The sequence below is a fragment of the Alexandromys fortis genome, unplaced genomic scaffold (genome assembly GCF_014885135.2).
Source record: "Alexandromys fortis isolate MF-2015 unplaced genomic scaffold, M_Fortis_MF-2015_v1.1 scaffold_16, whole genome shotgun sequence".
Lineage (NCBI taxonomy): Eukaryota > Metazoa > Chordata > Mammalia > Rodentia > Cricetidae > Alexandromys > Alexandromys fortis.
This window is the reverse complement of record NW_026067893.1, coordinates 12,251,909-12,273,790: the sequence shown is the minus strand read 5'-3', so window position 1 is coordinate 12,273,790 and position 21,882 is coordinate 12,251,909. Positions and strand designations below refer to the sequence as shown.

At 36.8% G+C, this 21,882-nt stretch overlaps 1 protein-coding gene across 2 annotated transcripts in view; it reads left to right on the top strand.

Moving 5' to 3' along the window:
* Positions 1 to 21,882, top strand: part of Slk (STE20 like kinase) — a 53,462-nt gene that overhangs the window by 734 nt on the left and 30,846 nt on the right. For both annotated transcript variants that reach the window (XM_050145371.1, XM_050145362.1), the window contains exons 2-4: positions 16,992 to 17,156; positions 19,711 to 19,759; positions 20,446 to 20,595. In XM_050145371.1, coding sequence (XP_050001328.1) covers positions 16,992 to 17,156; positions 19,711 to 19,759; positions 20,446 to 20,595 — 364 coding nt within the window. The remainder of the gene's footprint in view (positions 1 to 16,991; positions 17,157 to 19,710; positions 19,760 to 20,445; positions 20,596 to 21,882) is intronic.

Below are 21,882 nucleotides of genomic sequence, written 5' to 3'. Positions count from 1 at the left end.
ATTGCCAGCTTGCAGTCTGTCTGTTCTTGAGTTGGTTGCTTGGCCACATGGGATGGAATTTCTGACAGAAAACTTCCAGAAGAAAATCTGCATTTCATCCTAGTTTCTAAATATAAGCTTTGGCTCTAAGGCAGTACCAGCACTTGAAGAATTAAAAACTCCACGCGTAGTTATTTCAATAGAGGTTTGATGTTTCAAAATGAAGGTGTGAATGTTAAATGTTTGTACTGTCCTAGGAAGTATATGAATGATGTCACTGGAATATTTACTTCCTGAAGGGTGAGGCTTTTATGAGCCACAGTTTAGGGGAAGGACCCACAGAGTTGCCTAGAAGTGAACACTTACATACTCCACTTTTCAGTTTCATGTAATTTGGTCCCCGTGAAAGTTCCGAAAGCGGCCAGGTCAGTAGTAGCGTCCACATATCCAAGGTTGGGTATCCTGAAGCTTAGACGTGATTCAGTTTAACCTTGAACTCAGATCTTCTGTTCCCAATTGCAGTTGTGTGTTTTTACTTTAACGTGCATTCAGTAGAAAACATTTCCCTTAGTTGTTAAGCATAGTACACTTTATCTTGTGATGTATGCATGCACTGAATGCATTCTGTCAGAATTCCAGTCCTCATCTTTTATCCAGTCTGAAAGACACACTTTCTTTGCGCTGAGTGTTTTTGGAACATCTTGTTCACATGGCTACTGTCACACTTGTCATGTAGTATAATTGACATTCATATTTATATAATAAAATTGAGGTCCAAAGTTTCACATTTGAATCTGTTTCTCAGCATATGCATTTCCTCATTATTTGTTGAAATGAAATGTTCTCTTCAGAGAATGCTATTGAAAGTTGGCACAGAATATGGTTTCAACAAGAGCTTACTCTCTAAGATGCATGGTTGGAAGGGCATTTAGTGTGGTTGGAAAATCATTCTAGGGACACTAGTGTTGGCTGTCAGAGCTAGCTTGGTGGTCATGGGCAAAATAATCATCTCCTCCAACTAATGTTTTGTTAGTTGTAAAACCATAGGTTTCCTTGAGTGTTTGTTTCTTCGGCTCTTTCCACTTGTTAATGTCCTCTGCATATACAGTTACTGAGGAGAGGCCAAGAGAAACCCATAAGGCACCTGAAGCTTGTGGTGAGAAGGGTAGGTGGCCATGGGTATTTCTTGTTGTGTGAGGACATTTCATCAGATAGGAAACAGCAGAGGATTTATAGCATGGGCTCATACCGGAATATTTCTTGCTCTCCCACACAGCAGTCTGTGACCTTGGGCAAGTTACCTGCTGTATATTCGGTGACTGACTGATGGACTTCCCTCACTGGAAGGCCTATTTCTTGTATTTGTGGTGTAAATATATAGAAAGTGTAAGGCATCTAGAAGGGGTTCAATGAGTAGTAGAAATTACTGTCATTATCTATAGAGGTCATAGAAGCCAAACGTGGTATGGGAGAGGAAAAGGGACCCAGAAGATAACAGCCTCTTTCTATGGCATAGGCAAATTGTGCGATTTTACTCTGCAGAGGGTCATGTATAATCTTATTGCAAAGTCAGTTGAAATTTCCTGAAAAATTTGAGACTTCATGTAGTTTAACATTACAAGCTGGCTAGCATCCTGTGGGATTATTTTTACAATGGTACTGAAGAACACAGATTCTTTGCATTTGCTCTTGAGGAATCAGGCATGAGTTTTGTTTTTGTTTTTTTAAACAAAAATGTAAATTTAAGCTTGCTTGACTTTTTGGCCTCATTTTTCCTTTTCTAAAAATTGTTTAATTTTCAAGATTCTCTGGAAGTTGTAAATTTATATGAAGGAAACTAAAGTTATTTTTGTGGTGTGAATGCTGCCATACCTTAAAGTTTATGGTAGTGTGCAGTAGGCAGCTGTTTTAAAGCTTGATTCCAGCTACCACTTGGAAATTGGGGACTATTAAAATATTAAATTGGCTGGGCAGTGGTGGTGTACACCTTTAATCCTAGCACTTGGGAGGCTGAGGCAGGGGGATTGCTGTGAGTTCGAGGCCAGCCTGCTCTACAGAGTGAGTTCCAGGACAGCCAAGACTGTTTCTAGGAAATCATGTTGTGTTCTTAATTGAAGTTAGCTTCCCATCATACAGTTGCAGTCCTTGTGCTCAGTTCAGAGCTGTACAGCTCTCACAGAGTTACTAGCAGGCTTGTAAAATCAGCACTAGTTTGTTTGTTTTCTTTTCAATGTGGTATGGTTGGATGTAAATGAAGATACATAATATCCTTTGTATTATCTTATCAGAAACCAAAAAATAGTAACAAAAATATGCTTTGAGTGACATGTCTGTTTTTAACCTGTTAAAGCAGTTGATGCTGAGTCCTGACTGTATGCTCTGTGGCAACTGACAGGGCAATGTCTTTTAGAAAGTAGTGAAATATTCTTGTATTGAAGAAATACTGAAACATGTATATGTATTTAGCAGGTAACAAAGTAGGTTTCTGTTGACAGTATCAGGGTTAAGAAATTCTGCTGCACCTCAGACTCTCTCCTTAAATTACTCATCTGCTGTATAGTTTAGCATCTCTAAACATAAACTTAGTTGTATGTGTTTCAGCATTATGAAAATAGAATCATATTTAGTGTGTTATTATGCTTGTTACACGGGCTTTGTTATCACCGACTGCTGCAGTTAGTTGATTTTCATTGTCGCATCGCATTCAGTAACAGGATTGTTGTAGCGAATCTTTCTCTGTCCTGCTGGGCAGATCCCAAATAATGACTCGAAGACGTCATTAGCTTAGGCTTGTTCTGCTAGCTCATATAACTTAAGTTAATCCATTTATATTAATCTATGTTCTGTCACATGGCTTTTACCTCTCTCTCCTTTTGTGTGTCCTCCTTGTTTCACCTCCTGATGGTGTCTTCTTTCTGTGAGGAAGTCACACCTATGTCTCCTGCCTAGCTATTGGCCGTTAAGCTTTTTATTACATCAGTCACAGCAACACATCTTCATACAGTGTACAAGTATCCTGCAACAGGTTGTATCACAGTCATTTGCCATTTTACTGTTAGTGGGCAAATGGGTTGTTCCTAGTTTTCGACTCTGACATAAAACACTGGGATACTTCATCAAGTCTTGACTCGGGAGTAGCATGGCTGTGCTTCTAGAGCAGTATGACTTTAATTTTACTAGCTGATGTCAAACTGATTAAGCTATTTTATAGTCCTACTGGAGTGTATAAAGATGTCTTTGTTCTTTGTTCTTATTGACATTTGGTATTAGAATTTTTGACCATCTGATTATTAATAAATGCTTTTTAATACGTTTATCATAGTTTAAATTTCTTTGTGTTCCATTCTCTTGCTTATTTTCCTATAAATGTCATTTTCTTCCTATATGTAGTATATGTACTTGTAATATATTTGTGTGTATTATAAACACGTGTATATGTATCTCTAAATATATGTATTTGAATTTTAGCCATTTCTCAGTTATGGTATCATAAATGCTTTCTCATTCTGTGACTTATCTCTTTATTTTCATTATAGTGTCTTGGCTGAGAGACTTCTTCATGTCAGTATAGTAGAATTTTTCAGTTTTTTCTTTTCTTTTAATGTTTATTTTTAAGGCATTCTTTGCTAAACCAATATAATGAAGATAATCTACTTGTCTTCCAAAAGCTTCAGAATTTTGCCTTTAACAAGTTCACAGTTTGTATAGACTAAGTTTTTGTGTGTGATATGAGGTTAGGATTCAGTCCTGTGCAATGTGTTCCCTTCTTTTCATCATGAATATTTAAAATTCAGAACCATTTAAGTTCTTTCCCTTAAGGGGGCTGTCTTACTGCTATCTACTATATAACTTTTGGATTTCTGCAGTTTTTAATTTATCAGTCAATCCCTATCTCACTATTCTGTTATCCTAATTAGAAAAGCATTAAAGTAAGTTCCTATGACTGTAAGACATTCTCTTACTTTTTTCAGTAGTGTAGGATATTCCTGGCTCTTATCCCTTTCATGTGTATTTTAGAAATACCTTGATTGAAATTCAAAAAAAAAAAAAAACAAAACCACAAACCATTGTATTATTTTTGAGAAGTTTTATTGGTTTTATGAATTAATATTGAGAAAATTGACATGTCTTTCTGTGTATTCATTATATCTGTATTCATGCCTTTCCTCAGTAATGGGTTCTTGGTTTTTTTTTTTTTTTTCCTGGAAGTCTTGGAGCACAAACTACTTCAAAAGTGTCTTTACTTTTAGGATTTCTTTAATTTTGAATGAAACCTTTTGTAGCCTTCAGAGAAAATATCCATGGAAAGTATATTTTTAGACTTTACCTGTTGAAGTACCATCTTTTTATAATGCAGAGAGTAGTGTGTAAATTCTGCTTCAAAACAGGTTTTCCTGGATTTTTTAAGAATGAGAATTTTCTGACTTTTTCCTATTCATTGTCTTTTGGCTTCAAGTGTTGATGTTGAAGAGTTGATGTCAGTTTATTTTCTGATTCTTTGTGATCTTTTTCTCTTTATAGCTCTCAGGAATTACTCTCTTTTTATATGGTTTTCTGATACTATGATCTCCACTCCCCACTCTCCACCTGTTTGCTGGACTTACTTCTTTTAGTGCAGAGGCTCATGTCCTTCACTTCTGTGGCATTTTCTTCTATTATTTATTAGACAGTTTCTGCCCCTGTCCCCAATAGCTCTTGTCATGGTTTTGAGATCTCTGTTTCTAAATTCAGTGAATACTTAATATCCTACTTGACTTCTCAGGAGCTCTTGGTACTTACCCCTGACCATTCTTACCTTTTTAAAGCCTTCTACTGGCTTTTATTTTCCCTTTTCTTCTGTGTCTTCGCCTTTCCAGGCTCCTCTGCTAGCTCTTTTGCTAAAGGATATTTAAGTGTTGAATTTCTGAGGATTTGAGTATTCTCCCTTCTCACTCCCCTTCTCCCCTTCTAACCCTAGGTGGTCTGGAACTCCCTCTGTTAATGGGGCTGGTTTTAAATTTACAGCAACCCTATGTTTCTGCCTCCTGAGATGTGCACACCTCAAGTTCTCTTTTCTTCTTTGCTTATGAGAACTTATTTTTACCCATTCTTTAATTATCACTTAAAGATAATTTATGTCTGTGCTCAAAGATTGCTCCTGAAATTTAGATCCATATATCAAACTGTCCACTAGCCATGTCTTTTTTTTTTTTTTTTTCAAAACAGGTCTTGCTTTATAGCCATGGTTGGCCTTGAACTGGCAATGTAGTCTAGGCTCTTTAGCCTCCTGAATGCTGGGATTGCAGGCTTGGTCATGTAATGTATGTGATTGGCAGTAATTTATAAGTAAGTTGATGTCTAACATATTTTGAACAAAGTCCAGAATATGAGTTCTTTATTGTTGGTCCCTAGTTTATTCCTGTGGTCTGTTTGGTATTTACTGTCTGGGGCTACCACTTGCATAGACCTACAATTTTTCTGTTGTTAAGATGGGGGCAATATATTTTCCCATTTCTTCCACCAAGTTCTGGGATTACTGTCATAGAATTTCTAGAGTTACTATTTTTAATTTCATTTTTCAATTAGCTTACAAAGTAGCAGGTTTCCCTATGGCATTCCATAAACACTTAGATTTGACCGACTCCCTGCCAACCTTCCTCTTTTGCACGTTCTTGCACCTTTGTCTTCCCTTTTCCCCTTCTACTTTAGCAACTGGTTGTTTACTAACACTAAAACTTGTATACATTTTAATTTTAATTAATTACCTGATTAATTTGTGTATGTGTTTGTGTGTGTGTGTGTGTGTGTGTGTGTGTGTGTGTGTGTGTGTGTGTGTAGGTCCTTATGCCACAGGACCTGTGAGGAGGTCAAATGACAGCTCTTAGGAGTTGATTCTCCTTGAGATCAAACTCCAGTTGTCAGGCCTGCCCTCACGCGCCTCGCTACCTGCTGAGACATCTGGCTGGTCCAAAAACTTGTAAGTTATACTTAATAAACATGTCTTGACACACACACACACTCTCTTTTCCCTCTTTTTTTTTTTTTAGTCAGAACAGCTGTCTTACATATACTCTTCTTTTTGGTATGTTTTGGGCTTGATATAAATGTATTCTTTTGAGTAAGTCTGTATTTTTGATATAATGAAAGTGATTCATTCATGTTTAGTTGTCATTTGATCTTTTTTCTATAGTATTAAAATTTTTGAAATGCCGTTTACAGTTTATTCTTTGGTTGGTAGTCATTTGGATTGTTTTTACATTTTGTATATTAATAGTAAGATCAATCCATGTATATATGTTTTATTCATGTATGCACGTATATGCAATTTTGCCTATTATGGGACTTGTGTGTTAGGGTGTAAGTATACAAGTGTGCAGAGAGAGATTCAAGGCGTGATTACACTCTACAGGCAAAGTCAGAGATCTCTTAGTTGAACTCTGAGCTTGCTGGTTGAGCTTGTATACCCTTTCCTAAAGCTGGAATTATAGACAGGCCATCTTGCCCAAATGAAATGGTGTTTTGGGGATTTGAAATCAGATCTCCATGCTTCTGGAGCTATCTCCTCAGATAGGAGGTCTCTCTCTGTAGTCCGGACTAGCATAGAATTTGTAGCCCAGGTTGCCCTTGACTTTGTGGTCTTCTGCCTCTGATTCGCACGTGTTGAGAGTGCAGGCTTAGGGCACCTAGCCTGACATTGTCAGTAATCTTGTGTAGTTTTTTTGGTGCATACCTTTATTCATTTCTGTTGAATGTTTACTTAGCAATGGATTTTCTTGCTTTTAGGTAGTTATGACAATTTGCACTCCCAACAGGAGTATGCTGTGGAAATATTTTAGCAAATTTTTTGATTATTATAACTGAATATCATAAACTGCGGAGTATAAAGAATGGAGGCTTATTTGGCTTGTGATCCTGGAGTTAGGATTATCCAAGAGCTTGGCACATCTGTTCAACATCTGGTATAAGCCTTCTTTTATGGCAAGAACCATCACATGGAGACAGTAAATGTGTCAACATTTGCCTAATAGCCTGACTATTTCTCCAGTCGTCCGTTAACCCATCAGTGTACTCTGGTTATGGAAGCAGGTGCTAACTGCAGTGTGTACAAGGGAGCTTCTTAGATGGGACAGAATGGCCTTCATGACCCTGTTGTCACCCTACAGTCCCACCTTCAAACACCATTAATGTGTAAATCTGGGGATTGAGTTTCTAGCATAAGAAGTTTGCAGGGAATATGTTCAGACTTTCCCAGGCTGTCCTGTGTCCTTAGGCCTAAGATGATAAAACTCAGACAGTAAAATGCTTGCAAGGACTGGACTACAGTCTCTGAGAACCCATGTCAAATAACTGGGCACACTGTGATCCCAGTGCTGGCAAGGAGCAGCAGACAGATCAACAGTGCCTGAGGGACATCAGTGAGGTTGTTTGCTTGTCTCCACCCACAGACACATGCATTTATGTACCCATACTCACTTAAATGTATGTGCTTGTGTGTGTGTGTGTGCGCGCGCGCACACACACACACACACACACACATCCCTTTACCCAGATTTTTCATAAGTCAGTAAGAGAAACTTTTTTTTCCCCAAGGTGTTTGGATGTAAGGTGCTGCTGCTATTTAAAAGTTGCATCTTCATTATAAAAAAATGGTGTTGTTATATGTTAAAATGGGAGTGGAAAGGTTTTTATTTTTCCAATTCAGAATACATCCCCTCTCCCCGCTCACCAACCCCAGAAATGTTTTTTTCTGTGTAGTCCTGACTATCCAGGAACTCACTATGTAGACCATGCTGGTCTTGAACTGAGAGATCTGACTGTCTATGTCTCCTGAGTGCTGGGATTAAAGGGGAGGGCCACCACCCCCTGGCTTCAAAACAGATTTTTTAATAGTTAATACTAATCTGAACCCTGCTGAATTTATTTTCTTTCCTAAAACTCTATTTTAGAAGGTTTTAAGTGAATGATTTATTTCAAGATTATGGAAAGAAAAAAATGTCAAAAGCAGAACAGCTTGCTTTCTACCCCTCCATTTTCTTATTCGATTTCTGCTTTTCTATGTGGATATAATTAATTATTCAGTGAATATACAAGGAGTAAAACATATTTAGCCTTTTCCTCTTTTAATCTATAAGATAATCAGCTTTGCCAGTTTATTCTTGTATAGACTCATGTGTCTTTGTAATATGGTTTTCATCAGGACCACCAAACTACAAATAACTACACGGACACTTATTAATTATGAAAGCTCAGCCTTAGCTTAGGCTTGTCCCACTAGCTCTTATAACTTAAGTTAACCCATACTTTTTATTAATTTGCATTCTATCACGTGGCTTTTACCTTCCCAATTCTAGGTGTTTGACTCATTCCTCCTGTGCCTTGATTTTCTCCCTCTCTTCTCTCTCCCTGGAAATCCCATCTGTCTCTTCTGCCTAGCTATTGGCCGTTCAGCTTTTTATTACCAATCATAGTAACACATCTTCACACAGTGTACCGATATCCCACAACATGTCTTCCTATAAATTAGTGGGGGAATGTTGGTAAGAATCCCTTTTTTTTGTGGAAAAATATTTGAATCAGTTCTTCCTCTCTTTTCACATCCTTCCTTCTTCTCCCCATCTCTCTTCTCTCCCTCTAACTTTCCCTTCCTCCCTAACTTCTTTCTTCCCTCCATCGCTTCTCTTTTCTCTCGCTCTTTTTTTTTTTTTTAATGTTATGGCTTGAAAAATGTGGACCATACATTTTATTTCTCTTTGTATGTTGTCATTTTTACAGTTTTAAAGAAATATACTAGAAACCAATATAACTTGTTTTACTTTTACTTGTAAATTTCCTGTTGATGTTTTGTATAGTATGAGATTTATAAAGTAATTTAAAAATTTAAAGGTCTGACTATATATAGTTAATTAGTATTTATTGACAAGTAATGACTAATTTATTTCAGAATATCCTGCCAAAATTTTATAAAGGATGACTGAAAAGTAATAGACCATATCTAATTTTGTATCTTTAAATTGTCTTGAAAGAGCCTTTAGATTTGTTGGCCCTTTTTTCTAGTCTATGATTTGATGGGTATGAAGTGTTATCTTTCCTTTTCAGTGAGACCAGCTCCTTTTCCTATATTGATTGGCCATTTGCATTTCTTCTCAGAAGTGCTGAGTTCTTTCTATTTCTCACAGGTTTACGGGAGTCATTGTTATATGTTGTCTACACATTTCTTTTGCCTCTGGGTTGTCTATTCTCTTTAACATGCTTTTTTAAAAATAGACATTTACATTTTTAATGCTCAATCTGCTAACTTTTTTATCTATATACTGAATGCTTCTGTATGGAGAAATTCCTCCCTACCTAATACAATGAAAATGTTCTTTTGTTGTTTTCTTCAAATTGGTAGTGTAGCCTTCTTCACTAGGTGTATATTTAAACGTGTTGATTTTTGTTTCTAGTGTGAGGTGGGAATCCAGATTCACTTTTTCTGTGTAAGTTTTTGTGCAGTTCACCCTCTCCTTTTTTCACATTGTTTTAATCATGCATCACATGTCTGTTTGCGTAAGGGTCATTTCTGTGACATTCATTATTTTTTTCTGATAAATTCCTAGTAAGAGAAAACTTTTAGGATAAAATGATTATTAATGCTTACTACAGAATTACTTTTGAAAAGTTCTAAACATTATTTACATTTTCCCAAGATTTTTTCCTTTCTTTTTCTCTTTGAGATAGGCTCTTGTGAAGTAGCCGAGGCTGATCTTGTGTTTTAGTCTCATGAGTGCTGCGGTTACAGTTATGGACTCTTGCCCGGCTTTTTTCTATTTTTTTTATTGTGGTAAAATATATATAATAGTTAACACCTCCCCTTTCTGTATTAGACACAGATTTTTTTTTTGTTTGCTTGTTTTGTTTTGCAGGGGCGATGTGGGGTGAATTTTGAGACAGAATCTTGCTACATGGCCCAGTCTGGCATGGCTCTTACTGTGTGTCACAGGCTAGTCTTGCCCTCTTAGTCTTCCTTCCTCCACCTACCTAATGCTGGGATTATAGGCATGCATCACTACTATTCCTGGTACACCTTGACTGTTTTTTTTTTTTTTTATGTACTGTTAACTGAGATTAAATATGACAAAAATGTTCAACCACTACTACCACTGGCTCTCTTCATCTTGTGAAGCTAACACTCTACCCATTAAATAATGACTTCCTATCCTTTTTACAGTTCTTGACAGCCATTATTTTACCTTCTTTATGATTTTGATTACTGTATTTGCATCTTATAGTATTTATCATTTTGTGGTTGGCTTGTTTCATTTGCCTTGTCCTTTGGTGCAGTTATTTGTAGCTTACCAGCATCTCCACTTTTAAAAAAGCTGAATAATGTTCCTTTGCTTATCTTCACCATACTTCTCTTAGCCATTTCTTTGTTGATGGGATTTTAGGTCATTTCTGCATTTTAGCTTTTGTAAATAAAGCTTGTATGAGCATAGTGTATGATTACCTCTTTGAAACCCATGGAGATGTTGGACCAGATGTAATCTCATTTTAACTTTTTTGAGAAACTTTTATTTCCCACAGTGGCCATGCAATCTTACATTCCTCCCAACTGTGCCCAGTGGTTCAGCTTTCTCCTCTTCTTTGCCAATATTGTTTCTTTTAAAAGGTAGCCACTCTAATGAATGAGGTAGTATTTTATTGTAGTTTCTGTTGGCATTTTTTCTAATGATTAGTGGTACTTAGCATCTATCATATACTTATGGGCCATTCCCTTATCTTCTTTGAAGGAATTTTGTTCTAGTCCTTTGCTTATTTCATATATATTTTATTTATATGTATATGGTTGCTGTTTGCGTGCATATGTGTTCATATGTGCGTGTGGAGGCCAGAAGTCATTGTCTGGTGCATCCTTCAATTGCTCTCCACCTTACGTAAGACACAGTCTCTCACTGAACCTGGAGCTTACAGATTTGTTTAAATCAGTGGTTCTCAACCTGCGGGTTGCAACCTCTTTTGGGAGGTCAAGTGACCTTTCACAGTGGTCACCTAAGGCCATTGGAAAACACTGATATTTACACTTTGATTCATTACAGTAGCAAGATTGCAGTTATGAAATAGCATTGAAAATAATTTTATGATGGAGGGGGTTACCACAGGAGGAACTGTTAAAAGGTCACAGCACAAGGAAAATTGAGAACCACTGGTCTAGATTGTCTGGCCAGCAAGACCCTGGGGTCATCCTGTCTCTCCCTCTCCAGCCTTGCAGTTACAGATCTGCAGTTACAGATTATATGGGCCCTGGGGATCTGAACTTAGGTCCTCATCCTTGCACGGCAAGCATTTTACTGTCTGAACCACTCCCCAATTCCTCCTTTGCTCATCTTGAATTATATTTTTGTTTTAAAAGATTTTAGTTATGTGTTCATATGGGGTATGAGCACAAAAGTGCAGATGTTCATGGAGGCCAGAGGTGTTCAATTATTTGGAACTAAAGTTAGAGACTGTTGTGAACTTCCTGATGTGGGTACTTGGGAACTGAACTTGTGTCTTTTGTAAGAGCCGTACATGTTCTTAACTACTGAGCAGTCGACAGTGATCCTTCAAATATTAAGTATTTTGCCACATGTATTCTTAAAAACAATTATTTTGTATTTATTTATTTTGTATGAGTATGCACGTGTGGATTTGCATGCTGTGGCACATATGTGGAGGTCAGAGGACTGCTTGTAGGAATGGAGTCTCTTTTACTATGTAGGTCCAGGGGTTCAAACTCAGGTAGTTTGTCTTGGCAGTAGGTACCTTTACATGCTAAACCACCTCTTTGGCCTCCTTAATATATTATTTTCAAAGTTTTATAGTTTTAGGTCTCATATTTAGATTTTTTATGTTTTGAATTAATTTTTATTTGTGATATTGGATAAGGTACTGTTGCCAGAGGCTATTCATTCGTTCCCAGCTGCTCAGCCCTGAAATAATCACACAGAAACTATATTATTTGCAATACTGTTTGGCTAATAGCTTAAGCGTATTTTTTACCTAGCTTTTACATCCTAAATTTACCCATCTCCATTAATCTATGCATCACCATGAGGTTATGGCCTACTGGCAAAGTTTCAGTGGGCTCCGGCAGATGTGTCTGTTCTCCTGCAGCAGCTACAGGGCTTCTCCCTGACTCTGCCTACTCTCTCCTCCTCTATCTGCTTGGAAATCCCACCTTGCCCTATTCTGCTAAGCCATTGGCTGAAACAGCAGCTTTATTCATTAACCAATAAAAGCCACACATATACAGAAGGACTTCCCATACCAAGGTACCAACTTAATTTTTTGCACATGGATACTAATTTTCCTAGTATGTTTATAGAAATAATTTTCTGACCTGCTGGCACCCTTGTTGAAGATCATGACCATACATGCCAAGCTTTTCTCTGAGATCCCATTTATCCGTGTCTGTCTTTATGTCTGTGCTTTATTATTTTGATTACTGCAGTTTTGTAGTAAATTTTGAAATGAGGAATTATGAATTCTTGAGGTTTGTTCTTTAAAGGTTTTGGCTATTTAGGGTTATTCGAAATTTCATATTTTATCATGACCTTTTTTATTTCTGCAAAAACCTTGAGATTTTGGTAGAGTTTACATTGAATGTATAGATTGCTGTGGGCAATATTAACATTTTAACAATTCTGATTCTAGTCCATGAATATATGTGTTTCCTTTTTCTTTTCCTTTTTTTTAAAATTGTCTTCATTTCTTTTCAGTAGTGTTTTCACTGTACAAGCTTTCTGTCTTCTTGACTAATTTTGAAATTTTTTTTGTGATGCAGTTGAAAATGTAACTAAGATCATTAAAATTTAAAAGCATTTATTTTTCTTGAATTAATTCTAGAAGGTAATTTACGTTTGTCTTATTGTTGAGTTTGTATCTTGAAACTCTTTGTGGTTTCCGTTTTCCATTTGATAGCTCTCAGTGTTGCTTTTAGCATGTTCAGGCCACTCAGAGTCAGCAGTCTGTGAAGTAAGTGGGACAGTGATGTAATCTGAGACTCGGTAGACATTTTAAATGTCCTTATGCTCTGGACAGTTGGGGTCTTACTCCTTGTTTGGGTGGTAGAAGAAAACCCTTTGCCTTTCAACCCCTAGACCCAGAGGGGCCACATTAGCAGGATCAGTATTAGGATTAGTGAAGAGACTGAGTTCATTTTTCTTTTTATAAACTTGTTGTTTATGATTTCTTTTTTATTTATCCTGGATGGGTTTTAACCTTTCTCTTTAGATTGATACCTTTGTGGGGCTGGATTCCACTTGATTTTCTTTATAGGTCTTTAAAATTTCTTTTCTCCTTTTTTAGGTCTTTTAACTTCCAGTTGAGATTCTTACTAAAGTTTGCCTGTTATAAAAATATTATGTAGTCTCAGAAAATGTAGACCTTGGAAAGAAAATGGGATTTAAAAAAATTTCTCACCACCCAGGAAGGGTCACAGTTGTTAAAACAATAGTGTAGGAGAGTTTAGTTTTGGCCCTCCTTCATTTAGAACATAAAATCAGTAGAGAACTCAGGTAAACTAAACTTTCCCACAGTTCTCTATTTGTTTATGTAAAGTAGCTATGCCATATTGATATGTTATGAAAATAAAAATACAGCAACATTGAATGTCCATGGTTGATCCTTGAAACCTTTTATCAAAGGAAGTCACATTTTAAGTTAATTTTTGTTATTTATTAACTTGCTCTTATTTTTGATGAATGTTTGCTTAGTTATTTTATGAAGTCTTTATGTTGGGCTAAGTTTTATTTCCTTTAGAAAAAAACAGATACTACTTACTACTAAGGTTTAGGGTTCAGAGAATATGTTTTAGATAAAAAGATTGCAACGCAGGTCAACTTTACTACTCTGCCACTCTAGCTAGCATAGTCCATCAAATTTTATTCACTCTGTGATTGCTTTAAGATATATTATTGGAAGAAATAAAGTTGCGTATACTAGTACATGCCTGCATTCCTTGCACTTAGGGAACTGAGGCAGGAGGATTCTTCCAAGTTGGAGTCAAGGATGAGTGACAACCCAAGCTATACCCTATCTTCAAAATAAAAGCCAAATAAAAAGATATGCTATTTTTATTCTGGACAAAAGAAGAAAATACTAATTAAATTTTGCCAAGAATCCTGAGTATTTCATCCAAATTGCTATTTTGTATCTATTATCTCTGTGAATATATGAAAATTTAAATTTGACTCCTCTGAATTACATTTGAATGATCATTATTTGATGTTTGTGTTTTCCATGTACTGTCATCCTCTAATCTTTAAAAACATTAGTAATGAGGCATTGTGGTCAATGCGCTGGCTGGCTGGGGTGATTGGTTGGCTTTTTGATGGGATCTTGCTGCAGTATTCTAGGCTGGCCTGACAATGCCACACTGAGGTCCAGCATTTCTTAACAAGCACTCCAAAATCCTCACTAAGATCTTGGAAGATAATGATTCTCGTTTTGCAGGTGATAATGCTGATGTGTAGCACAAATTCTAATTGTTCTTTAAAAAAAAATCTTGGCGGTGAAAGCTGAGAGATCCGAGAAGCAGAGCAACCAGTCACTCTACCTGTGCTCATACTAAAGGGGCAATCCTGTCCTCAGACTGCATGAGCTCCTGTCTCCTCCTGCCTTATATTCCCCTCTCTGCCAAGCCAGATCCTTACTGTCTCCACCTCCCGAGTACGGGGATTAAAGGTGGCAGCCACCTTTGCCCTGTTGTTTCTCTTTTAAACTGGATTAATTTTGTATAGCCCTGCGTGGCCTTGAACTCAGTCTCCCTAGAGGTGAGATTAAAGGTGTGTGCCACCACTGCCTGAACTCTAGTGTCTTAGATCTTTAGGCAGACTTTATTTGCTAAAACACAAACAAAAGATCACCACTCTGATGCTCTCTTGACCGTTCCACATAATAGAAAAGTTTTAATTATGTAGGACTCACATTGCTTCTTCATGAGATCCTTAAAAAAGTTTAGAGTCTGAGAGACCAAGGAATTGTAATTGTTTGACACTATAAGGACACATGAATTTGTGATGCAGGAATGGCTACATGGTAACACAGTCCTGGCCAACAGCCATTATAAAATGACACTGACAAAAGCATCTCCCGCTTCATCAATTTCAGAGAGTGTGTGTGTTCTATTTCTGTGAGGGGACACCATGGCCAGGGAAACACTTAATAAGGAAAACATTTAATTGGGGCTGACTTAACAGATTCAGAGGTTTAATTCATTATCATCATGGTAGAAAACATGGTGGGAAACGTGGCTGCACACAGGCAGACATGGTGCTGGAGAAGGAGCTGTGAGTTTTATATCTGGATCCACAGGCAGCAGGAAGAGAGCAACACTGGGCCTGTCTTAGAGCATTTGAAAATCTTAAAGCTGACCCCCAGTGACAGACTTCCTCCAGCAATGCCACACCGCCTAATAATGCCACTCCCTATGAACCTATGGGGGTGGTTTTCATTTAGACCACCACTCCTGTTTGTTTATATTCTCTGTTGAAGGGGAGGTAATAAAATATCTGGTGTTCAAAGGATTAAATAACATAGTAATAATTATAGCTAATACTTTTGAATTCTTACTATATATGTCAGCTATAGAAAATGCTTGTATGCATTTTAAGCCTAGTTAATATGTATTATCTAGTTCTCACAAACTTGCAAGGTGTAGGTAAGCATCAATGGTAATGGAACTAAAACAGGGATTTTTAAAAAGTTGCTGTAAGCAACACAGCTTGGAAGTGACATCGCAGTTTGTGAGCCCTTAGCAGTTGAACCAGTGCTGGGCAGCGAGTGCTGTCCTCCTGGCATGGAAAGCACAGAAGCACTAGGCCTTTGCATAGCAAGTGCGATTTATTTATTTTTTGAGACAGTCTTGCTTTGTAGCTCTGACTGGCTTGGAATTAACTGGGTAGACTGAACTGGCCTCAAACTAGTTGTTTCTCCTATCTTTGCCTTCCAACTGCTAGAATTGCAGATGAGAACTACCTCACCCAGCCTGCATAATTAATATTTATGTTTAAGTTACTTTTTAAAAATAGTGTTTAAGAGAATGAGAAACCACAGGCTGGGAGAACATAAGCTAATGGTTTGAAAACGCTTAAAACTCAATATTTAGAAATTACAAAAACCAAAACAAAACATGAACAGCTGCCTCGCCAAAGAGGATATATAGAGATGTCCCACATATGTCTAAAGGGAATTATGATTGAAACACACCCATAAGTCTTTTGGTAATTACACAGGCAGCACTGGGATGTGGAGCGGTATTCTCATTCATTGCTAGTAGGGATGCAAAACGACGCAGCCACTTTGGAATCCAGTGTGGCAGTTTTCTGCAAAACTCAGCCAACTGTTCCAGCAGCTATGCTGTTTGGTCTTTACTCAATAAGTTGAAAACTATCTATACTAATGTCTTTACCCACATGGGTAATTCATAGTTTCCAAACTTGGAAACAGCATATATCATTAATTAGGTGAAAGAGTAAACAAACTGGTACATCCAGAGTGGAAGAGTATTTAGTACTGAAAAGAAGTGAGCTCTCAAACCCTGAGAAGAGCTACTGGAACATTAAATATATATAACTAAATAAAAGCCAATCTGAAAAGTCTGTAATTCTATGTTATTCTGGAAAAGGTTAAAAGAAAAGGTATCAAAAGATAAGCGGTTGTCAGGGGAGATAGAGAAGAATAGCTGGGTACACAGTATTTTTAGGGCAATAAAACCTATCTGTATGATCAAATGGTGGCTATATTTCATTACACATTTGTTAGATCCCTTAGAATGTGAAGCACCAGGACTGAACCATAATGTAAGCTGTGCGTAGAAGTGGTAGTGGTATGTTAATGTAGGCTCTTTGGTTTCAGCAAATGTGCCAGGCTGGTGTAGACTGTGAGGTGGAGCTCTGGGGGATCTTTGTGCTTCTGCTTAATATTGTTTTGTACCTAAACATTTTCTTTTTTAAAAAAAAATTAAAAGTAAGCATTTAAAGTGTGACAGACATTTCTGATACTTTTATTTTCAGGCCCAGAATAAAGAGACCAATGTTTTAGCTGCTGCAAAGGTGATTGACACCAAATCTGAAGAAGAACTTGAAGATTATATGGTTGAGATCGACATATTAGCATCTTGTGATCACCCAAACATAGTCAAGCTTCTAGATGCCTTCTATTATGAGAACAATCTTTGGGTACGTACTTTTTGTTCCTTTACAGGTAGCCGAAATGAGTTAATTGTCCTAAAAGGGTCGTGAAAACATATTTTGTACGTTACCTCTTCTACTTAGTTACTTGCAAACTTGATTGAGGGTTGATCTGCTAATGAGAGTCAGTAACAAGATAACGATTCTCAGTTCATGGATGTTCAGCTTTAGTTTCAGATTATACCATTTCATACCATTGTTTGACACTGGATCTAGGTGGGAGAGATAAATTTCTAAAATATGTCTGTGTTTATAATTTCAATAATTTAAGTATTAAATATTTTTGAAGGATTATTTTTCTTTCTTTCTTTCTTTTGTTTTTTTTTCTTCTTGGGTTTTTTTTTAATAAATAAATAAATATTTATTTATTTATTTATTTATTTATTTATTTATTTATTTATTATGTATACAATACTCCGTCTGTGTGGTTGCCTGAAGGCCAGAAGAGGGCGGCAGACCTCTTTACAGATGGTTGTGAGCCACCATGTGGTTGCTGGGAATTGAACTCAGGACCTTTGGAAGAGCAGGCTATGCTCTTAACCACTAAGCCATCTCTCCAGCCCTCTTCTTGGGTTTTTGAGACGGTTTCTCTGTCAAGCCCTGACTGGCTTAGAACTTACTCTGTGAACCAGGCTTGCCTGAAACCCAGAGACCACCTGTCCTGCCTCCTGAGTGCTAAGATTAAAGGAGTGTGCCACCATTGCCCACTGACGGTTCTTTTTTCTGTGTTATTTATAATTTTTATCCTAAAGTTTTTATAAATCATGCAATACTATAAACTGTGAGAATATTAAATTTCACATTAGGCTCAGCCTTCCTGCATGATGAAATGGTTAAAATTGTATACATTTTGTTTATTTTTAAGAAAATAGGTATAAATAGGTAAAGCAATAATATTTTAATATTTACTTGAACTAGCAGTTTTATCAAGAGTTTTTTTATAAATTAAAAAATAGTGATTTATGTGTGTTTTATCTGTATGTATATCTGTATACCATGTGCATTCCTGGTTCCTGTGGAGGCTGGAAGAGGATATCAGATCTGAGACTGGAGTTACAGATGGGTGTGAACTTCCATGTGGGTCCTGGGAATTGAACCTGGGTCCTCTGGAAGAGCAGTCAGTGAGTGCTTTTAACTGTTGCGTGGTCTCTCCAGCCTTTCAAGAAAGCTGACAGCGTCTTATAAAATAGAGTTTAAATGTTTTTCTTAAAATAATGACTATCTGGCTTGAAATCAAAAGTCTGTTCTTTGAGATGCAGCTGCTGCCAGTTAGGACCTTGGTTGAGTAAGCTCATTCTCAAGTCTTTGTTTCTCTGAAGGATGAAAAAAGAATTAGCTCCCAAATTATTTTTCACTTGAAAATAAATTGTAATCAGCAAACACTTATAAAAATATTGTAGTAGCCTGGTGTGGTGATACACACCTTAATTGAAGCACTCAGGAGGCAGAGGCAGGTGGATTTCAGTGAGTTTGAGGCCAGTTTGATCTGCATAGTGAGTTCCAGAACAGCCAGTGGTATATAGAGATAGTCTGTCTCGAAAAGTAAAAACAAAAACAAAACAAAAAAATTTTTAGCAAGAGGGAAGATGTATAGAATTACACTACTTATTAAAATATTATTTTTAAAAGTATAGTTATTATTGGTCTAATGTCTCTTAAAATAATTGTTCAGGGCTCTAGCCTGAATTATAAGAAAAACTCCTCGACATTAACAGATATGCCTTTACTTTGACACTGTTGCAAAATAAAAATTTGGTTTACTATGAGGTACAGTTTAATGGGAGACATAGATATAAATAGAATAATCATAGTACAAAATTATAACTAGTAAAGTGAAGAAGGATGGGTACATGTTGGTGATAATTGAGTTTGAATCTGTGTGTTATGTTGCTTGCCTGTCTGCCTGCTTTCTCCCTTTTCTCTCTCTCTCTCTTTTTTAAATTAAAATGGCTGGAGAGGTAGCTCAGTGCTTAAAAGCATGTACTGCTCTTGCCGACGACCCAAGTTTGGTTCTAAACACCACATTAGGTAATAATGTGCTTGTAACTGTAGCTCCTGGTGACCTGACACTCTCTTCTGGCCTTCAAGAGCACTTGCACTCATGTGCACATACCACTGCAGAAGTACATGAACATTAGCATAAATAAAAATAAAATGAGTCTTTAAAATAAGCCTGCTTTTTTTTAAAGTTTTTTTTTTATTGAAAGTTAAACAATATATTTGATCACTTAACATTGCATCAGCATTTGGGAGATGGAGGCAGGAGGATTGCAGATTTGAGTCTGTCCTATTCTATAGGAAAACCTGACTCAAAACAAAATGAAGAAAAGGAAAAGGGGAAATAGTATGTACTTCTATCATACTGTGCGTGTGCAGAAGAACATCACTTAAGACTTGTAACTGACGGCAGGGAATCCTTCTTGTTTAGCATGACACTGTTCCTACCTAGAGCCTAGATAAACCAGTAGCTTTTCATTTATCTGTCTTGCTAAGTTTCTGACAGTTGGTGTAATTACAGATACATGTTTTTGTTTATGTGCAGATCCTCATTGAATTTTGTGCAGGGGGAGCAGTAGATGCTGTGATGCTTGGTAAGTACCTCTGTTCCTATGTTTGCTTCTTAGATTGTCTCAGATAGAAGGATTGTAGAAGGAGCTGCTTGTTCATCCCGCCCCCCCCCCAGAACTGAAATAACCACACAGAAACTGTATTAATTAAGTCACTCTTGGCCCATTAGCTCTAACTTCTTATTTGCTAACTCTTGCATCTTAATTTAACCCATTGTCATTAATCTGTGTATCGCCACGTGACTGTGGCTTACTGGCAAGATTCTTACCGGCGTCCATCTTAGGCGGAGGATCCATGGTGTCTCTCCGCCTCTTTTCTTCCTTCCAGTGTTCAATTCTGCCTTCCCCACCTACCTAAGTTCTGCCCTATCAGGCCAAGGCAGTTTCTTTATTCATTAACCAATAGAAGCAATAGAAGACAGAAGGACCTCCCACACCAACGGATCTCAACTATATGTATACATATGTAATATTAGAGTCCAGTGCATTAAGAAATCAATTTAATTGTATTTTAGATAAGTATAGTTCTGAGATGTAATGTTGAATATTCTATGTCAAGAAATTAATCTTTGTAGAAATTCAGCTCTTTTACAGTAAATGATCTTTGATAAGATCACAGTGGTAGACTGCACTGAAAATATTTAATTAGCTTTATGTTTTCATTGCATAAAAATACATACATGTATATATTTTTCACTTTCTCCTTATAGAACTTGAGAGACCGTTAACTGAGTCCCAAATCCAAGTAGTTTGCAAGCAGACTTTAGAAGCGTTGAGCTACTTACATGACAATAAAATCATCCACAGAGATCTAAAAGCTGGCAATATTCTTTTTACCTTAGATGGAGACATTAAGTTGGGTAAGTTTTTCAAACATTTGAATTTGTGCTCTGGGATTTACTGTGGAATGTAGTGACTTGATGCTGTTTTGGCCTACACAGACATATAAAACAGGGAGAATTACTCCCAGCTGCACTTGTAAACACTTCAGTGGTTACACATCCCCCAGTTCTTAGGATTCCTAAGTATATGCACCTAATGACACACAGAGGAAGTAAAAGATGGTGTGTTTTTATTTTCAGAAGCAGAAACTTGGCAAAGCACTAGTTAGTGTTTCCTTCTGTAAGTTTTTGAACATGGATTTAACATTTGTAAATGCTTTGTATTTGGCTATAATAAAACACTAAACTCAATTTTATTTTAATGACAACATATCTAGTAGGTTTTTTTTGTTCCACGTTCTTCGACCCAGAGCCTTGAACTTGAAGCAAGTGTTCTTATCACTGAAACTAAAACCCTACCCTCAGTTTCTTATTTTATTGATATGCTTATTAAGCCAACAAGTAACCTTAGGTTTGAAAGTAAAATAAGTTTAAGGACTAGCATTTAATTTTGTCTTTTATACCAAAGGAATGAATGATGTATGTCATAAAAAGAATTAGATGTAAATTTTAGACTGAGGTTAGTTAAGTTCACACATACAAGTAGAAGATACAACCTTTTAAAAAGTTTTTCTAAAAAGAGACAATTAAAAAAAATTGAACAGTGATGCCTAAATTTATGTTTTTTGAAAAAGTAAAGTTATTCAAAAGCGGTATTGATTTCAGTGATTTTTAACCATCGTATTTTACATTGTTATAACATAATGGGACATCAAAATGGAATGTGCTAAATTTTATCTCTTACTGTACCATAAAGAGACATGGAAATCCACCAGAAAAGCTGTATAAAATTTTTAGACAAGAGCTTTGAAGTCATTTCTTAAGTGAAGAAGTTAGACTCAGCCAGGTACCCTACAAATCCTTTTACATACACAGTTAATTTCAGTCCCTGCCCTTCCCCTTCCCCACACTGTGTTGACCCTCTCCTCCACCCCCCCAAAGGGTTTCTCTGTGCAGCTTTAGAGCCTGTCCTGGAACTTGCTCTATAGATAACACTGGCCTCAAACTCAGAGAGATCTGCCTGTCTCCCAAGTGCTGGGATTAAAGGCGTGCGCCCTCCACCCAGCTTTGTGTTGACTTTTAAACTAATCTGTGTTTCTTTATGGTTCGGTTATCCCATATTTATCTTTAAAGTTTAAATTTGCTCATATATAAATTTTGGTTTTTCTTTGCCATCTCTATAAATTACACATTTCTTCTCTATTC